This window comes from Aspergillus ruber (assembly GCF_000600275.1).
Source record: "Aspergillus ruber CBS 135680 unplaced genomic scaffold scaffold00062, whole genome shotgun sequence".
NCBI lineage: Eukaryota > Fungi > Ascomycota > Eurotiomycetes > Eurotiales > Aspergillaceae > Aspergillus > Aspergillus ruber.
In genome coordinates this window covers 2,612-21,056 of record NW_024467358.1, presented here as the reverse complement: position 1 = coordinate 21,056, position 18,445 = coordinate 2,612, and the positions used below count along the sequence as shown (strand labels likewise).

Here is an 18,445-nt window from a genome sequence, read left to right as displayed (position 1 = left end):
ATTGAAAATTCAAAATCAGTGTAGTCCTGTTGGAAATTGTCACATTTGTACTTCCAGTGAGATGAATCTCAGGGTGTAACGCGTTCCGCATGATGTATTTATGAGGCGTTTTGAGCAGGAAACACTTTATGCCTAAGGCAGAAAGCGTTTGCGCTAGCTGGATTAGTAATCAAACATAAACTGGTGCTCGGATGCCACATCGCGACTCCTGTCATGCGTTCATGTCATGCATGGTGTCCTAACAGCAGGTCATCCATTAGCTCTTTAAAGACAGATTTACCGCTAGCTATGCAGGACGATATTGCTGAATTACGACGTCAACTGGAGGAAGAGAGACGGGCAAGGGAAGAAGAGAGATGGGCAAGAGAAGAGGCGGAACGGCGACAAGAAGAGGCAGAACAGCGCCAGGAAGAGGAGAGACAGGCCAGAGAAGAGGAGAGACGGGCCAGAGAAGAGGAGAGACGGGCCAGAGAAGAGGAGAGACGGGCCAGAGAAGAGGCAGAACAACGACTGCAGCCCAACTCTCTATTTCGCCTTCTCGATCGCTGCCACGAATCTCTGTCACAGACGATCCGAGTCGAGACGAACGCGACCCTGACGACCCAAGGCAACGTGACTGACCCCGTCAATCGACTTTTTCCCAAGCGGATTGTTCCATGGCTTGATTTCCCTCAGATCCAGGAGCAAATCTGGAAGAAACTCGAGCGTGCAGTCGGCTTTACCTCACGTCCGCTCTTTCCTTCCGATAACCAGCTAGACTATGTCGCAACAAATGTCCAAGACCGACCGATTTACTCAGAAGCGACTTTACGAAATTTCGAGCGAGACACTGTGGATAACTTTGTTGAAAAGATTGTCGAGGCATTACGAGGCGATGAAACTTTGCAACAGGAGTTTGGTATTGAGGGCCGAGTGGCCTTTTATGACCGCACAAACTCAACCTCACTGGATGACAATTTGGAGATGCATCTTGACGACGCACCCCGTCAACCAACAAACACCAGCCGCGGGAGAGGTAGAAGAAAAGGGAAGGGGAAACAAATGGGTCAAAGTCAGACGAGGGCTCGCTCACGAAGGCGGCGCAATCGCCGTGCTGATCAGTTCTGTGTTCACGTCGTGGCTGATGAGCGCCAGATACCAGTATATGCGGTGGAGTTTAAAGCCCCTCACAAGCTTACAGTCGCGGAATTAGTCGCGGGCTTGCACGAGATGGACCTGGCCCGCGATGTTATTGATCAGGAAGGAGACACATTTGAGTTTCATACCACCCGCCTTGTTGCCGCTGTTGTCACTCAAATATTCTCATACATGCATGACTTGGGGATACAGAACAGGTGTATTCGGACAGGGGAGGCATTTGTCTTTCTACATATTCCAGAGGATCCCACAATAGTTCAATACTACTTGTGTTTCCCAAATCAAGACGTGCAGGCAGGCGATGAGAGCCGTCTCCACCGGACTGCCGTGGGCCAGATGCTTGCGTTCACACTCCAAGCGCTGGCCGCTGAAGCTCCGTCCCAAGAGTGGCACAATATCGCATATGAACAGCTTTCGACCTGGAAAGTCGAATACCTGGACGTCTTGCGCGATATTCCCGAAACAATTCGCAAGGAGCCGCCGCCCTCGAATTATCAGCCTTCATACTGGAAACTGAATCCAAAGACACATAATATATGTTCCCACGCTCGCTGTAATTTAGGTGTATTTATCCCGGTAGGTTCGCTAAGTGAAAGTAGTGATAGTGATGAGGATATGCCTTTGCTGTCCACCGCACCAGCCGCGCGCAGTCGATCAAGTCGCAGGAAAGGTAAACATTTATCAACTGGCGGACGCGAACGGGCACAACCCGACCAAAGAACAAAGCAAACTCCTTCTCAAAAGGTGCAGAGACCGTACTGCACCATGGCTTGTATCCGTGGTATGGTCCACGGGGGTCCTCTGGATAAGAAGTGCCCTAACTGGCAACATCACGGCGGTCAGAGGCATCCAATGGGCCCGCGGGAGTTCACGCGCAAGCTGCACCGTCAACTTGTCCAAAATCGAAATAAGGGTTTTGAGCCGCTACACATCCGTGGTCGGACGGGGTATCTCATGAAAGCGACTCTATTGTCTCATGGGTATACGGTGGTCATCAAGGCTACAACAAAGGAGAATCAGCATGCCCTTAAAACAGAAGTTGACAATTATCGCAAGCTCCGAGGCTTGCAAGGATATCAGATCCCGGTCTGTTTAGGCCTCTTTGAGCCAAGCATCGCATACTGGTACCATGGTCGTGTAATGGCGCATATGATGATCCTGAGCTGGTCTGGAACTCGGCTTCAGCGGATAATCAAAGACGAAAATCTGGATTTCTTCCACAAAGAGCGAGAGAAAGCTCTGAAGTCCCTCCAGAAGTATGGTGTTGAACACAAAGACAAAGAGTGGCGTAATATGCTGTGGGATGAACAGACCCGCAATTTGGTTGTCGTTGACTTGGAGGACATGGAATGGCTTAAGCGGCCTCGGCCTTTCCAACCAACACCTGGCAATTCATTGGGTCGTCGTATCGTCCCGAGAAGGAAAAATGAACGAAGGCGCGTATCTAGTCGAGCTGCTGTCTGTACATCATGATGGCACTGGAAATGGCCGCCGCTTGTCACTATCCCAGTCTTATTCCCTGTGCGCCTTGTTGACTTCGGATTGTTGTGTCTTCCTGGGGAAAACCACTGTTCGGAGGAAGATGATGGTTTGGCTTTCGGCGCGATCAGCCATTTGTTGAGTCATCCAATTAATACGCTACTTAGTTATATTTGGTCAAGCGACTGGAGGGGTTCACCACACGGCCATGAAATAATCTTAGTTTTACCAAGCACTTTCTATTGTCACGGTGGCAGGTCAAATAGGCCGGAACCCCCCGAAGGTGGAGGCACTGGCATTGACCAGTTCAGATAAGGATGGCCCGGTCCATGGATAAAGAATTAAACCGATCTCTACTAGTTGCAGACAAGGCAGAAACAATGTAAAGGATCGTGGGCGTGGCAGCGTAAACATACGGATAGCTAGAACTGTGCCGCAGTGGATTTTAATGCCAAAGACATTAATCCATTCCTGCGTATCTGTCTGATGTCAGAAGCATGTCGTATCAGGCCAACCCCCTTCTCTAAACTGGTCGACGCACTACTGTCATGGTCCACTCCATCGGCAAACCGGTGGACGTTGATCCTTGTCCGCTGAATTCCACATTTGTCTCGCTCATGCCCAGGTTTTGTCCGCCCATGCCAACGCTCCTATCCCACACGTTCCGCTGCTGCTTGAGGACATGCATGTCGAAAATTAAGATGGTAAATGATAGACTGGCTACGACTAATGTAGTCTATTCGACCACAGAGCGGACTTTAGTATTCTTTGATAATAATTGATTAAATTAGGTTACGGCCTCTATCAACTTGTGTTCCAAAGCGCCAGTCTAAAAAGAAAAATAATGAATCCCATGTCAAGAAACTCCGATTCGCAACACTCCAGGAACAGATCTTCTCAAAAGAATGCTCCGATAATGTACAATTATTATTAGCAAATGGTATGAAGTCGTTTTAGCGGCTGCGTCTCTACCCTGCACGAAGGCATCCGCTTTCTCTTCAGTCGACGATCCAATTTAGCCCAATGAAAATCAATAATCAGTGCCCGTCGCAGCTCAGTGTTCCATAGAATATTATCCGGTCGAAGGTCCTCATGCAAAACTCCGAGAGAGCGGATCTTCTTTACAGATCTCGAGATTTCACGATTCAACTCTCCCTATTGGATTCTGGACAAGAAGGCATATTCTCAATACTGCTGATAGGCTTCCCACCCCACCCCATAAGTAGCATATGCCGAATTGCCCCAGCCCCATGGAGGAAGTAAGTTTTCTTTAGGTCAATTGCTCCCAGGAAAACAGGAACTGCAGAACCCTGAGCCTGCTGCAGGACATGATAAACCTCAGCTTCGCGCAGGAGCTCCGGCCACCGGCAGGAGGTCGTGCCTTTTCCAACAACAGTGTACCCATATGCAGCACAGGTGACCTTGAACGGCGCTCCTGATGCTCCACAGTCTCCCATTGGTGTACAGTTCCGGTCGATATTGTCACCCAGCTGTCGCTTCACCAGTTGCACCAAAGTTGTGGAATCAATGGTGTGCCGCCTACCGTCTCCACCCTGTTTATGGAGCATCACATTCGGGCAGTCATCATCGAGCTGACCACCCTGCTGCAGGCCCAGTAAACAACGCTGTGTACAGAAGTCTGCGTCATGCCGCCCATGTTGACTGTCTGACTGTGAAAAATGTCGCGAACCCGCCCGGCGTACCGTCCGTTGGACCGGCGATGAACTGATCTCGCTGAGGCCGCGTTTCTGACCTTTTTGACCTGAAGCTTCAAAATCCGAATCGGGATCTGAAGATTCATCATGGTATGTTGTAGTAGAAGGTGAGCAGCCAGGCCGAGACCGGGTTGGCGCTCGGCGTCCATCAGCGGTAGGGGATTCTGCTGAGGATGACGACGGCGGCAGAAACTCGGATGTGGTGGACTTGGGGCTAGGATAAGTGCGCTTTGAATTCGGGGTATGTTGTGGCGATTCAAATTCGGAGACTGGAGACCAAGCGCCATCAAAGCTACCAAAGCTAGACTTCCAGATTGGGAGCTGCGCGTCTGCTTCGTTTCGCCACTGTTGGCTACGAGGACGTGAACGAAAACTCATCAGACAGAGACACAATACCCAAGCGATAGCTGTTGCTGGCTGCAGAAAACTCTGTTATCTTCTGAGTTCACTTCCTCGTTCGGTTCACACAGATGGTAATACAGGGTGCCTGGACAATTACCGGATGATTCAATAGCATATCCTATATTGTCCATATAGCCTCATAGCAGTTCCTCCTCTCTCAATCTCCGGATCCAATAGTAACGTTATCCGACTATCATTATACGATTGTGTCTGTAATGGGTTGCTGAACCCGCAGGCTCCCGCACCTCCGGGCCCACGGGCCCGCGGGTCCATGTATTTTGGAATTATTACAGGCCGCGCAGTCTTTCGATACTCCTTATGCCTCAATATAAAGTCACCATTAACAATAATGTCAATGCCTGGTTTTCCGATATCCCCAATCCCAGAAAATCATGACCGATCGAACTTACGTTGAGCAACTAGCACCGCTAGATTTGCCCATGCCTAGAACCTACATTAGGGTTCTTTTTGTTTTCGAACATGCCGGTTCAACGCTCCAAATCACTCAAAGTCTCCAATCCGGTCTTGATAGGCTTTCGGAACAGCTGCCTTGGCTATCTGGGCGAGTCTTTCCAAAGGCATCAGTTCAAGACAGAGCTTCCTCTATTGAGATCCGATGGAATGCGAACAATGCGCCAACTCTTGTCGACAAAGGGACTATAGCGGCATCATACAAATGCGCATCTTCTCATGGAATGCCCCCAGAAACCATCCCATCGGACATGTGGCCAGTTCCAAGCATGATCGACGATGCTCTCTTCGCAACGGGAGTTCCTGTTTTCGCCACGAGCATCTTTCGCTTCGCTGATGAAGGTCTGGGCTTGTGTGTTTGCTTACATCACAACGTTGTCGACGGGACTGGATTCTCGGGAATTATGCGACTGTGGGCCCGAAACGTCGCCGATCCTAGATTCACTTTTTCCAGTTCGTCCCGGAGTAGATCTGAACGGCTTGCGGAAGCGCTATCGTTCGATCTCCAAGAGACCTCATCAATCTCTTCCGAAAATCTACTCCTGCTGCACCCCGAATACTCAAAAATACCACCTACTGTACCAGATGAACTCCCCTCATGTACATCCAAGCTCTTTATGATTTCAATGCACTGGATTGATATTCTGAAGGAGCTCATGCGCAAATATATGTCGAAAGCACCGACCACGAATACTGTGATATGCGCACTTATCTGGACCACAGTCACCCGGGTTCGAATGCAATATAATCCATCTCTTGGAGGAGACATCAGTCAATTAGCAATGGCAGTCAATGGCCGACAGCGCATTGGCGAGGACTTCTCGACCCTCGAATCCCCTTTTTTCGGAAATGCAGTGTTTTACTCCCTGTCGAAGTTTCCAGCTGGAGCCTTAGCTACATCCGATGAAGCTCCTGTGCGCTTGCTCGCCAAAATATGTGAACACATTGCCCAGTCGCAATCTCATTCCGTGATTAACTCGCGGTACATCGCGGAGGTCTACCACCTGATAGATCGCATGGAGGATTGTAGGTCTCTTTTTGTGGGCTGGGACCTCTTTGGATCGCGCGATCTCACGATCACAAACTGGGCTGATCTTGAGCTATATGAGATGGACTTTGGCGATTTACTGGGACGGCCGAAGTTCGTAAGGCTGCCTTATATGGAAGCAGATGGGGTTGCTCTTATTCTACCACGCCAGCGGGCTGTATCTCAGGAAGTGCTCGAAGTAATGGTCATGCTGCGGAGAAATCATATGGATGCTTTGGAAAGTGATCCACTATGGCAGATCCTTCTCGCAATTGATAGGAAAAATGAGGATGATGTGAGGTTTAATATCTAAGACTAAAATGAAAAAAGCTCAGTTAACAATTTACTACCTCGTTCAGAATAATCTTTAACAGGACTGTTGCATCAAGATAGGAAATTCAAGCTTGCAATACAAGTGCGACAAGATTTCAAAATAGCTCGGCTCATTCTCCTGGGTCAGTATTCCGAGTTGAATGAGTAACTGAACCACAACAATTGCACTATTTGGCTTAAAGAGTCGCTGTTTCAAAGCCTGAAGTACTTCCTCAATCGTGTACAGTCTGAAGCATTCCACTTCGGGATCCCCTGGTTCGGGAATCATGCTTGGATCCAGTTCCAGCTCATAGGTATACTCAACCTCCGGTTGGAACAGGCCGCTCTCCCCACCAGCTTTGTTCCCACGGATGTGGAAATATGTGAGCGGCGTCATTGGTTTAACCTTCATCCTAATTATTTCTTCTGGTATGGATGCCTCTTCTTCTGCTTCGGAAATAAGAGCTTCAATTGGAAGCTTCCCAGCACCGAGACCACCGGCTGCAGTGCTATCGAGCATGCCTGGATAGGTTTTTTTTTCTTCTGATCTCTTACCAATCCATAGCTGGAGGCCTCGTTCATCCCTCACATAGCAGATAAGCTGTATACCATATGTCACAATCCCAAACAAGGCACTTGCGCAACGCTCTATTTCGAGCAGGGCTTCGCCCCTTGGACCATAAACCGGGAAAGTTTCATTGCGCCAGCTATTTAGCAATGATATGGTACCTAGCTTTTTTGTGGCCTTGAGAGTATCGTCAAGCGCTCGAGAGCGCATATCGGCTGTTGCCGTTGCTGGTGTAGCCAAAGTTACAGTTTGTTGGTGGTGGTCGATTGACCACGTATGGGACCACTGGATTTTTCGAACAATATCTCGTGTCATATATCCCAATACAGAATCGCATCCGTTCACTCTAAATGCATAGGGCTTTTCCGGATCTTCTGAACGGGTTGTGGGCTCGTCGCACGAAAAGCTATCGACCAATTTTAGCGATGTTTGTATGAGAAGCAGAAATTTTCCTGGAGAAATGCATACTTGTCGCATTCTCTGACCACACCCAGGATTCCTCTCTCCATTTTCAATGACATTCTTTGCAGTACTTGTCATGCTAGATAATTTATGAGAAAAGGCGGATAAACCAACCCCGTCCGAGTTGGTGAAAGATGGTTTTTTTGGCAAAAATATAGCCCCACATAATTCGGCCTGCAGGAGCCGCGGACCCGAAGGATATCGAAACAAGGACAGTCGTTTGCATGCATGGCAGATTATTTTCGTACGAATCCACTTGACTTTGTATTGTTTCGCGTAGTCAAACCAAGCATTCTCAATCCTAACAAGTTGTTACTCACAAATGTTTTATTTCTTGTATGTTTTGTCCATACGCTAACCATTCTCGAAAAGAATTACACGCAGCTTAACCCATTTAACTCTCGAATCGTACGCTGAAGTGTTCCATTTTCATTATGGGAAATTCTCAAAGTCCACCTCAAATTTATCCCACGGAAAAGGCGGTCCACTAAGCCAATCATTGAGAATATCTATAGCAGATGATGGGCTGACACGATTCGTATCACCAGATTCAAAGGCATTTTGGAAATTTTCAGGGTGAAATAGAGACGTGCTGTGCGAGGTATCCGAAAATCTCAGTGAGTCCTGTTGTTGGTTGTATATCCCTATAGGCAACCGTTGTGATTGTACCAGCTTCTTAGCAACTTGGGTGAAAGTGGCGCATATGTTATAAAGGTGTTCTGAACTTTGAGAGGCATTTCGGGAATGTTCCAAAGTGCCCATCACTTGTTCAAGAAGTACGACATTTGCCATGTCCTTTGCAGCAATAGCATGAAGGAAAGTAACAATAAACGGAATGAAAGAGGAAGACAAAAGAACCCTGAAAGTGTCAGTGGATTGACTGATTGAAATCGAGCAAAAAGTGAGAGAACGGACCAATTGAGATAGTCAGCATCTGAGAGCAGTTGGGATTTCTGGTATTGCGGAAAGAAATCCAGATGAGCCCGTAAACTATTACGGGCTGCATGGAAACAACGGGGGCTAATTTGCAATTCCACTCCGATGGCTGAGGACGCATGAAAAAGCAATGTGAGGGTCGAATAAAAGAGTATGTCCCAATTGCCTCTGGACAAATCAAACGCCTGACGATTATTGACTCCTTCCGAATTAATCTGTAGATTGTCAGTTGACCCAGAGGTAGATAGACTCAGTTGTCTCATCTCACCTGCTTAAGTTCAAAATGCCATTTTTCCATCGCAACTGCAAGGTCACTGATAAGTTGTGATCGTTCAAACGAAACCCTTGCCATAGTGGCGGTAGAGTAAAGACCAACGAAGATCCGACCCTGAAGTTCCGCTAGCCTTATTCCCATAATGAAAGACTCATCCCACGCTCGGAGAGCCAAATCCGTTGAAATAATTGGATATTGTGTGTCAATTTCGAGACCCTGCATATTAGAGACACGGCCCAGCACAAGGGACATATTCTTATCAAAGGCGTATACTGTCCAAAACAACCGTCGGATGCTCTCTGCCTTACTAGATGGGATGCTTTGATAGGTCGATTCACGGTGATAACCGAGCGATTGGCAATGGGTGACAGCAGCAGAAACGAGCTTCCAGTATAAGTAGGGTTTTGCTTCTCCCTGAGACTTAAGCATCTGAGACTTCGATTAGCTTGTTGATAGGATAAAAGGATAGGGAAGATCCATTTAAGCCATGTGCAGACGCCTGGTTCTACTTACACCCATAGTCAATGCAAGGATATTTTCGAAGCTCGGGACAGCAAGTACTTCGTAGGTTTCCACCGCAACGACGAAGTTTTGTTCGCAGTGATCCAAGTAGGTAGCGAGGTCGAACCTCTGACAGAGCTGATCTTTCATTGCTATAAGCTCTTTCAGAACAAAAAATAGAACTCCATGCATGCTGGCAACCTCGCCAGCGGATGCTAAGTCAGAGGTAGAGTAGACACTTTGGCATAAGTTTTCAACTAATGATAGATCACTGATGGCATAGGATGAAAGAAAAACGGGACGGCGAACTAGAATAGTTCAGAATGAAAAGCTTGTGAGTAGGAAAACTTTCCACAACAACAATGTGTCTGCCAGTGGAAGAGGTATAGCATACCTCTCATTCTTTGCAGGATACAAGTCACTAGGGTAGGAGGCAGAGGCTGAGCTGTCGATACGAATTGTGAAGTTGACTTGCGAAAAAAGAAATTATACTTTGATAGACTTTGTGAGGCGCGAAGAGTTTTCTGTAGTTGATGGAACGAATGGTCCATAGCTGAGCCATCACTTGTATGAGTAGAGAGGGCTGCCATTCGAACACTCTCACTGGCTTGGAATGACTGGTTTGTGAACGATGGCTCGCCTTCGAAAAGATGACCGTTTTCGACCGGCTGGGATGCAAGAGATGAGACATCTAAGTTGACCGCATCCCCAGTCACAGGGATTGGTTGCGAGTGTTCCAAGGCTGCGAGTCTGGATTCGACGCTGCGAAGACGTCTCTCGAGACGGTCTGCGAGACTTTCACTGCGCAATTATCAGCATTATTCTGAGTTAGTGCCCGCAACACATACAGACTAGCTACCTTATCGGCTTGTAGCTGACTTCTTGGCTTTTCATTAGGATGTCGACATGTAATCTGGGTTGCCTGGCAGTTTGCACAAGGTATGGTGCGATCGCAGCGAATCTTTGAGATTCTTAGCGCACATCATTGTCTGTGGACCAAGTCTCCCATGGAGCACGTACCTTGCGAATTTTGCATCCTTCGCACTACAAAGCTGTTAGATGTGAAAAAAAATATAGCTCGATATTGGAGCCTTACCGCCCGTGGGACCGACGAAAGCCTGTGTCGCCTCGCCTGAATTGTTTCTTCAGCATTTACTGGTGGCATGGTGTTCTGTGAAACGAACTTGCGTCTGTGTCGGAAAGAGATTCTTCGCTCCCTCGGACCCGCGATTCCGATGACCCGATAAACGCCAAGCCAATATACATCATCCTTAGCACAGACAACCAGGCTATTTAGGTTACACTACAAGTGTTCTATAATCAACGAAGGCACTCAACTTGGTCCTGAATATGTACTCTAGCCGGTGCTACCAGTAACCTAATACGTGACATGTTTGTTGAAATCCATTGATGTCGTAGCGTTGCTGTTCGCTTCGAGACGTTGGCATAGTAAGAAACGAAAGAAAAGTAAATATCAAGAGCTTTGCGAATATCAACGATTAATGAAAACTTCGCTGGCCTATACTCGAGCTCGCCCGCCACTAGCTTCCCGTAAAACCGCCTTCCATTCTATATCCAGTAGGTCATCTGCATGAATCGAAACCTTGACATCAAGCGCCCTTCGAAGCTGCTCCTTGGTAGCAGCATACAGCATACGAAACTGGCAATGAGATCAGATGGCACTGGTGGTAATGGAATATTGAGATTGTAAAAGAACTTACTCGTGTAGATGTTTCCACGGGCATCCAACTGATAAAGATAACTGTTGCTCTAGAGATACTCAGCAAAGAACATGTCACAGTACACTGAGTAGGGTTCCGAAACTAATACAATACCTTCGACCGTCGTCGTTCAGGTCATATTCAACATCGTATACTGCGTAACGAGGTGCAGGATTTCCTTCATGGTCAACGGCGGAAGTGAGCTTCTTGAGGAATGCTTCATAGTTCTTCTCAGAAGAGCTCTCCTCCACAATGACGGAAGTATTGTCCTCAGAGATTCTGTAGATCACAAAGGTAGGCCTACTTGTTCCTCTATGATAGAGGAGCCTCTTGAACGCGGCAATGCATTCATTCGGGACATTAACACTAATTTTCATGAGATTAGTGTGAGATCTTGGTTTTGAGGAGCTTGTAAATGATCGATAACGCACCCTGATGGAATCTAACATTTGGTGACATTGTAAGTGACCGATTTGTTGATTCTGGTGGTAGGTAGTACACTGACCGACATGTTGGCTGAGATAGAATGTGTCACTCAGGATAGCAGTTTTAAGTCCACACACATCAACAGTGTCTAATAGCTACTTAAATGGCACAAGTCTTGTTCCAGGCAGAACTGTAGTGAGCGAAAGGGGACAGTTATCGGCTGCCCGGCCCCGTGGGCCCGGTCTCGGGGGCCGAAGAGGCGGGCATAGCCAACCCGTCTAGCTCCATTGTCTGACAAGCAAATTAGAACAGACTATGCAGAGAGAGAAACATGTTTACCTACCCCGAGGCTGGCTCAGTGGCTCTCTACGGCATATGCAGTCTTGGCCGTATACGATGGCCGCGCTAACACGGTTCTGCGGATTCTTGAGATGGTGAACTGAAATAGATTAGCGTATCTCGGCATTACTCGCGGGGAATTGATGCGTGAGACTGGAGAGAACTGACTTCGAAAAACTACTGTACATTCTGGATATGTTCGATTCCGACATAGGCCCTCTTATTGCAGGGTCAGAGATTGATAACCCCTACAATGCATTGACGCTACACAGCTACTATCAGTTGTTCAGAGAATGTGAGATAAATTTCGAACATGGACCCTAGTATTGAGCGTACATTTATCGTCGACCCTACCGAACAAAGACCCTTTTTGCGTGATCCTCTATTCCCAGTTATCCACGAACTTCATCTCAGCCTTGGGCTTCCTATTGATATACCCGCTAGTAAGCTCCTTAAGGTCTAGGGGTGTTGACGATATCCGCCCCGGCAATATTCGATATCCGCCGTATGATTTAGTGATCATATGTTTAGAGATAATTGGAAATAGAAAGAAGTAATAGTCAAGGCTGTAATTATTGGAGAACGTGGTCGGTAAGCGAGCGACGCAACTGACCACACCACCTAAATTGGAATCGATTTTATTAACCACCAACGCCATTAAATTCATTCAGCTATCTACTAGGACATTGGCTAATCTTATGCCCTACATTCCCACATGGACTACATGTTGGTGGCCGGCGCGGCCGCCACCATCTGGGTGACTATCTCAACTTCGGGAGGCTGGTTTAGGTTATGATTCATGGTCTACTATCATCATTTGGTGGTGCTCGAACATTCCTGAAGGGTTAAAGTTTAGAAGAGCAGATGTTGAATTGTTGATTATCAGATGCTTGCTGCAGTCAGTAGCCTCAGCCATCTGAGACGATTCAGTGATCCATTACATATAGAATGTGAGGACCTGTGGAATCGACGCCGAAAATGACCGCTACTGAGGCCATAAACGGCCGCATTTCCACCCGTAAGTCTCAGTGGTGAGCTACCGCCCTGACGTCCTCACGTACTTCGCACCACTATTCTAGGGCCAGTGGCTCTGTGGTATAGACACTGAGCCTGGCTAGCCTGCCGGTGCGCACATCACCAGGCAGTTTGTAGGTTCGAATCCTGCCTGACCCTACGCCCACAAATCTTGTCTATACCAAGTATCTATCTCTCGCAGGTTTTTCCCCGAGCCTGGGTGAGGTTTTCCCCCTGCGAAAACAACAGGTAAATGCCGGATAGATTCGCTATGCCTCTCGACTTTACTGCGACCCAGGCGGCCTCATATTGAGCATCCTCCCGCGCGGGATGTGTTTTTTGTACATAAATAGCCTCAGGCTCTAGCCAGGCAGTTCCGCTCTGCCCGTCGTATATTCCGTTACCGGGATCTCTCACCGACGTTAAATAGCAACTACTACTACTACTACTACTACTGACTCAAGACACTACTTGATGGCACCTGTCACTCGCTTCGCAGCCAGAGACCACGCCACAGGCACGCCCCAACAACGGGACAACAGCCTGATCCATGGCATCGCCAAACCGGCGGGAATCCGCAAACGACCAAAGCCAGATAAGCCAGATAAACAGACACCCCTAGTAGAGAACACCCCAGATGATCTGGACACAACTCTGCCAACCTCAATGTCACCAGACATGGACATGGACCTGGACATGGATTTGATAGATAATCCACCACCAGCTCTCCCAGAGTCCCGGAGTCCGGATGGGCAGCTGGACCATGAACTGACAAGCCATGTCAGTACTATCCTACAAGCCCGGGCTACAAGAGAAAGGCAAGAAGATGAGGACATACTGGAGATTCTATCCCTACTAGATGAGAAGATCTCCTCCATGAAACAAAAAGAACAGCCTAGAGCTCTTTCCTTTGGCAAGGCTCTGCATACATTCGTGCAGAGTTTTTTCATCCAATCAACTGCCAAGATACAAGACCAAAGCCCCACAGTCAATCCAGCCCCAGCTAGCCGCCCCCAGACATACGCAGCTGCCATTGAGTCCAAATCTGACAGCAAGACCACAAGGAAATCATATACCACGCCCCCTAAGCTAGGAAGACCTCTCCGCCTTTTCCTCCGGCTCCCAACTGATCACCCTGCCCGGCAGGCCAGCCCGTATGCAGTACTACAGAAGCTGCGGAATGATCTGGGCCCAACAGCGACCAACACCATAAAAGAGATTCAACATATTCCCACAGGGCTTGCAATTGGGCCTAGAGACACCCAAAGCGGACAGATCCTGCTCGACAAGAAGGAGGAAATACAACAGACAATCCAGGGCTCTAATGCTGAGCCAGAACAGAAGTGGGCCATCTTTGTGATTCCAGGAGCTACTAAACAGTATATGGGCTATGATGGCTCGGTAGTTGCAGTGTCAGAGCAAGCAGCAAAAGAGGAATTCAAACTGCAGACTGGCACCTCACCCCTTAAGCTACACTGGTCCAGAAAGAGCCACATATCTAACACAGATAACACAGCAACAATTGTTCTGGCAGTTCCGGAGACTGCGGCCTCAAGAATCCCACATTGGATCCATTTCTTTGGCAAGAACCTCCGCATAGTACGCAAAAACATAAACCCCAGAATCCAACAATGCACCCGCTGCTGGGACTTTCATAGCCCCAGGACATGCACTCGACGACCTAAATGCCGACTGTGCGGGGATAAAGACCACACTGAAGAGAACCATGAGGCCCCCACACCTCACAAGAACACCCAGCAATGCGCAAACTGCTTAGGTCCAGCTCCAGCAGATCACAAAAACTGCCCTGTACGTCCCAGCATCAAGCAGGGCATTTTGGTCCGGGTACCCAAGACTCAAATAGCAGCCATTCGGCGAATTGAATCTGGCCGGCATATGAACCCCACCTCTGAAGACAAAGACCCAGAAGGAGGCTCTAGTCCCATACCACCCCAATGAGATATGACAAAACACTTCCACAGCTGCGGATCATCCAGGTCAATGTGGCCCGGAGTCCCTCCCCTCATGAAGCTGCTCTCCAACTTGCTTTCGAACAAGACTACCATGTCATTCTTATCCAAGAGCCATGGATTTCTGCTTTCCGCACACGACGCCTCTCTAAACACCACCCTGCCTTCAATCTATTCACACCAATAGAAGACTGGGCATGCAAACCACGGACCCTCACATATATCCGCAAACACCCACAGCTTAAAGCAGAGCTTTTGCCATATGGCCCCCATCCCAGCCGGGACTTGACAGCAGTCCAGGTGGGTTCAGGAGACCAGCAAGTGACACTACTGAATCTGTATAATGCTCCCCCTGGCTCTGTGGAGGCAGGGGAGGGGCTGAAACACCTCCTAAGCCAGACCCTCCCTTCCAGGCCCTGTTTGGTCGCAGGGGATTTCAATCTCCACCATGCATCCTGGCAGACCAATACAATCAACTCAGCAGGAGCAGAGCATTTCCTGCAATGGGTAGATCATCAGGGGATGACCTTGATGCTTGAGCCAAACACCCCAACACATGATAACAACACCATCGACCTCACCTGGGCCAATAGGCCTCTGGTCTGCCTAGGAACACACACAGAGCCAGCACCAGGGTTCCCAGTCCTAGCAGACCACATAGCTCTGTCCACAACTGTCCATTGGCACCCTACCAACAACACAAAGCCTGTGCCGCCCCTCCGAATGGCCACTATGCAGGAAGACATCTTTCATTCAGTCATCCACAAGGAAGCAACAGCTTTGGGCAAACCACCACCAGCACAGCTAGACCTCACACCTGAAGCTCTGGACCATTACACTTCTGCAATCACACAAGCAATCACAAATGCCCTGGAAGCATCCACAAAAAGAGCCCATGCTCACCCATCAGGCCATAGATGGTGGAATAAGGACTGCCAGGACACAGTAGTGGTGCTCCGAAGAGTCTCACAAGACCCAGATAGCCCCCTAACTGAAAGAGAAACAGCACAACAAAATTTCCGCCGCACAATACGCCAAGCAAAGCGCCAATACTGGCAAACACAACTGGACAGCTTCACTGACAGCCAGGATGTTTTCAGAGCAATCAAGTGGAATAGGACAGTGGGATCCTTCCCAATCCCACCTCTCAAGAATGGAGATATAGTCCACACCACTTCTGACGCCAAAGCAGAGCTCCTAGTAAAAACCCTCCTCCAGAAGGCTGCCTGTACAAATGACATCCCCTTGGACAATAGTGATAACCTGGAGGCAACCCTTCCCTTTCCAACCATCACACCTGGTGAAGCATACCAAGCTATTTTCCGAGCCAAGAGCAGCTCACCTGGGCAAGATGAGATATCCAATGCTGTCCTGAAGAAGGCCTGGCCTGCTCTCGGCCCCCATATTTCAGCTCTGTACAAACATTGCGCTGCAACTGGATGGCACCCAACTCCCTTCCGACAAGCCCTGTTGGTAGCCCTTCCCAAGCCAGGGAAGAAGGACTACAGTAGCCCATGCTCATACAGACTAATCGCTCTCCTCTCTACCTTGGGGAAAGGACTGGAACGCCTTATTGCCCAGAGATTAGCTTGGACAGCCATCAAACACAAGGTGCTCCACCCCCAACAATTTGGGGCCCTTCCCTGCCGTTCAGCTTCTGACCTGGCGGCAGCTTTGGTGCATGATATTGAAGAATCTTGGGCCCGGGGTCTCAGTGCCTCCATACTAACTCTGGATTTGAAAGGCGCATTTGACGCGGTCCTTTCAGGCAGGCTGAACCACCGACTCCGTAGCCAAGGATGGCCTACCACAGTGCTCCGCTGGGTGTCAAGTTTCACCCAAGACCGAACAGCTGCTATATGCTTGGATGGGCATCAGAGCCCAACCTTTGCAGTCCCAGCAGGCCTGCCTCAGGGCTCCCCAGTCTCACCAATTCTGTTCATGCTGTACATTGAACCTGTCTTCAAGATAGGTCCAACAATCGCATGCAGAGGTCGTTTTGGATATGCAGATGATATCTGCCAACTAGTTGTCAGCAAATCCCTTGAAGAAAACACCACCAGGCTACAAAACATCACAACAGACCTGATAGAATGGGGCCAAAGAGAGGGTCTCACCTTTGACCTGGCCAAAACAGAACTCCAACACTTTGCCAAGGGATGGAAAAGGAACAATCCCACCTGTTCAATCCAAACCCCTGAGGGCACAGTGGAGATTAAACCTCCCCAACTCAATGAGGCCACATGATGGTTGGGTATCTGGTTTGACCGGAAACTCAAATTCAGAATACACACCCAGACACTGGCGGCCAAGGCAAGACTGGCTGCTGATGGCATCCAAGCCCTGGCTAACACTGTATGAGGAGTTAAAGCTCCCCTACTGCGGCAAGCAACAATTGCCTGTGTGGTCTCAGTTCTGTGTTATGGGGCTGAGGCATGGTGGCCAGGGCGGAGAAGATTAAGACAGGACCTCTCAGGCAGACAGAAACTCATCTCCAATGGGGTGGGCGCCCAGATAGCCTGTCTGGATCAGGTACTCCGCCATGCGCTCCTAGGGACCCTCCCAGTTTACAGGACCACCCGAACAGCCATACTCCATCGGGAGTCAGCTGTACCGCCCATGGAACTACTCCTCGACCAAAGACGGCGGAACCTGGCCATCAGAATCCACCAACTAGACACCCAACACCCCCTGCACCTCCGGGTCACGCACCAACCAAACTGGTATATTAGTACCCGCTTACTCCGGGCTGCTGACCCGAAAAACTTCCACTCCATCGAGCAAGTGGACCCGCTGCTAACAAGCCCCTGGGACTCAAATCTGGAGCCCAAAGAGCAGCCAACCACTACCTCAAAGGCACAGGCCAGGGAAGAGTTTCAGAGATGGCTGGATTTCATCCCACCACTGTCAATGGTTGTCTATACAGATGGGTCCAAAGGAAAAGAAGGCACGGCTGCAGGTGCTGGCTGGGCAGGCTATTGGGGAACCAGCAAGACCAAGATCTTCAGTGGACATGCAAAGCTCCCCAACCATGAGGTTTTTGATGCAGAGGCTAGAGCAGCCCTGCTGGGCCTACAGGCAGCCCTAAAGGATCCCAAAACCCAGCACTCCACGAACATATATATCTGCCTGGACAATCTTGAAGCAGTGCAGCAACTCCAGCGTCAACCCAAAGGTTCGAGTCAGTCGATTTTCATGAACTTTCAAGAGGCTGCCTGGACATGGCCACAACACCCCAAAGCACCCGGCATACAGTCAGGCACAGTGCAGGTGAAGTGGGTCCCTGGACACTCAGGCATTGAAGGAAATGAAGAAGCAGATAAGGAGGCCAAGATGGGTTGCTATGCTCTTGTGGAGCTCCCTCCCCCACCAGCCTCACTGGCAGCCGCTAAGCGGGCAGCTCAGAGGGTGCACTGGCAATGCTTTGCACAATTCTGGGCAGAAAAGGCCTCCAAACGCTACAAGGACCTTGGCATAGGCATAGAGAAGCGACCACCAGAGCTCCAGCTTCCCCAAGCAGCCCTGGGCCGCCTCCTTGCTGCCAGGAGCAGTCATGGTGACTTTGCAGAGTACCATGAGCGCTTTAAACATGATGATGCTTTGCTGACATGCTCATGCGGCCGCAGGAAAGAGCCCTCCCATTTCTATTTCTGCCGTGAGGGCCGCAAAGCAGAAGCACATCCATGGGGTC

The 18,445-nt window shown here is 49.2% G+C and overlaps 10 protein-coding genes across 10 annotated transcripts; 6 read left to right on the top strand and 4 right to left on the bottom strand.

The window, feature by feature from the left end:
• Positions 1-396: 396 nt before the first annotated feature.
• EURHEDRAFT_430448 (uncharacterized protein) lies at positions 397-2,529 on the top strand (the record flags this gene model as incomplete). Its single annotated transcript, XM_040783408.1, has 1 exon — positions 397-2,529. A coding segment is annotated over one exon (2,133 nt), but the record flags the coding sequence as incomplete, so codon positions are not given.
• Positions 2,530-3,397: 868 nt separating this feature from the next.
• EURHEDRAFT_417775 (uncharacterized protein) lies at positions 3,398-4,763 on the bottom strand. Its single transcript, XM_040783275.1, has one exon. The coding sequence runs from the start codon at positions 4,707-4,709 to the stop codon at positions 3,762-3,764; it is 948 nt and encodes a 315-aa protein (XP_040633797.1). The 5' UTR covers positions 4,710-4,763; the 3' UTR covers positions 3,398-3,761.
• Positions 4,764-5,072: 309 nt separating this feature from the next.
• EURHEDRAFT_417774 (uncharacterized protein) lies at positions 5,073-6,579 on the top strand. Its single transcript, XM_040783274.1, has one exon. It carries the CDS (start codon positions 5,126-5,128, stop codon positions 6,542-6,544), a length of 1,419 nt encoding a protein of 472 aa, XP_040633796.1. The 5' UTR covers positions 5,073-5,125; the 3' UTR covers positions 6,545-6,579.
• A 19-nt stretch (positions 6,580-6,598) lies between these two features.
• EURHEDRAFT_519379 (uncharacterized protein) lies at positions 6,599-7,620 on the bottom strand (the record flags this gene model as incomplete). The annotated part of the gene is made up of 2 exons (XM_040786783.1): positions 6,599-7,517; positions 7,580-7,620. The coding sequence occupies 2 exons, from the start codon at positions 7,618-7,620 to the stop codon at positions 6,599-6,601; spliced, it is 960 nt and encodes a 319-aa protein (XP_040633795.1).
• A 385-nt stretch (positions 7,621-8,005) lies between these two features.
• On the bottom strand, positions 8,006-9,476 carry EURHEDRAFT_467944 (fungal specific transcription factor domain-containing protein; the record flags this gene model as incomplete). The annotated part of the gene is made up of 4 exons (XM_040785223.1): positions 8,006-8,432; positions 8,489-8,724; positions 8,778-9,212; positions 9,297-9,476. The coding sequence occupies 4 exons, from the start codon at positions 9,474-9,476 to the stop codon at positions 8,006-8,008; spliced, it is 1,278 nt and encodes a 425-aa protein (XP_040633794.1).
• A 1,322-nt stretch (positions 9,477-10,798) lies between these two features.
• Positions 10,799-11,516, bottom strand: EURHEDRAFT_390604 (actin-binding ADF family protein; the record flags this gene model as incomplete). The annotated part of the gene is made up of 5 exons (XM_040779840.1): positions 10,799-10,944; positions 11,006-11,054; positions 11,120-11,371; positions 11,437-11,447; positions 11,511-11,516. 5 exons carry the CDS (start codon positions 11,514-11,516, stop codon positions 10,804-10,806), a joined length of 459 nt encoding a protein of 152 aa, XP_040633793.1. The 3' UTR covers positions 10,799-10,803.
• A 1,742-nt stretch (positions 11,517-13,258) lies between these two features.
• On the top strand, positions 13,259-14,469 carry EURHEDRAFT_382268 (uncharacterized protein; the record flags this gene model as incomplete). The annotated part of the gene is made up of 2 exons (XM_040779514.1): positions 13,259-14,383; positions 14,443-14,469. The coding sequence occupies 2 exons, from the start codon at positions 13,259-13,261 to the stop codon at positions 14,467-14,469; spliced, it is 1,152 nt and encodes a 383-aa protein (XP_040633792.1).
• A 270-nt stretch (positions 14,470-14,739) lies between these two features.
• On the top strand, positions 14,740-14,937 carry EURHEDRAFT_467985 (uncharacterized protein; the record flags this gene model as incomplete). The annotated part of the gene is made up of 1 exon (XM_040785226.1): positions 14,740-14,937. A coding segment is annotated over one exon (198 nt), but the record flags the coding sequence as incomplete, so codon positions are not given.
• Positions 14,938-16,167: 1,230 nt separating this feature from the next.
• EURHEDRAFT_432226 (uncharacterized protein) lies at positions 16,168-16,338 on the top strand (the record flags this gene model as incomplete). The annotated part of the gene is made up of 1 exon (XM_040783416.1): positions 16,168-16,338. A coding segment is annotated over one exon (171 nt), but the record flags the coding sequence as incomplete, so codon positions are not given.
• Positions 16,339-17,277: 939 nt separating this feature from the next.
• EURHEDRAFT_430444 (uncharacterized protein) lies at positions 17,278-17,472 on the top strand (the record flags this gene model as incomplete). Its single annotated transcript, XM_040783407.1, has 1 exon — positions 17,278-17,472. A coding segment is annotated over one exon (195 nt), but the record flags the coding sequence as incomplete, so codon positions are not given.
• Positions 17,473-18,445: the final 973 nt, after the last annotated feature.

Excerpts from the sequence above, each read along its gene's own strand:
- EURHEDRAFT_417775 (XM_040783275.1), bottom strand. The coding sequence starts at position 4,709 with ATGAGTTTTCGTTCACGTCCTCGTAGCCAACAGTGGCGAAACGAAGCA.
- EURHEDRAFT_417774 (XM_040783274.1), top strand. The coding sequence starts at position 5,126 with ATGACCGATCGAACTTACGTTGAGCAACTAGCACCGCTAGATTTGCCC.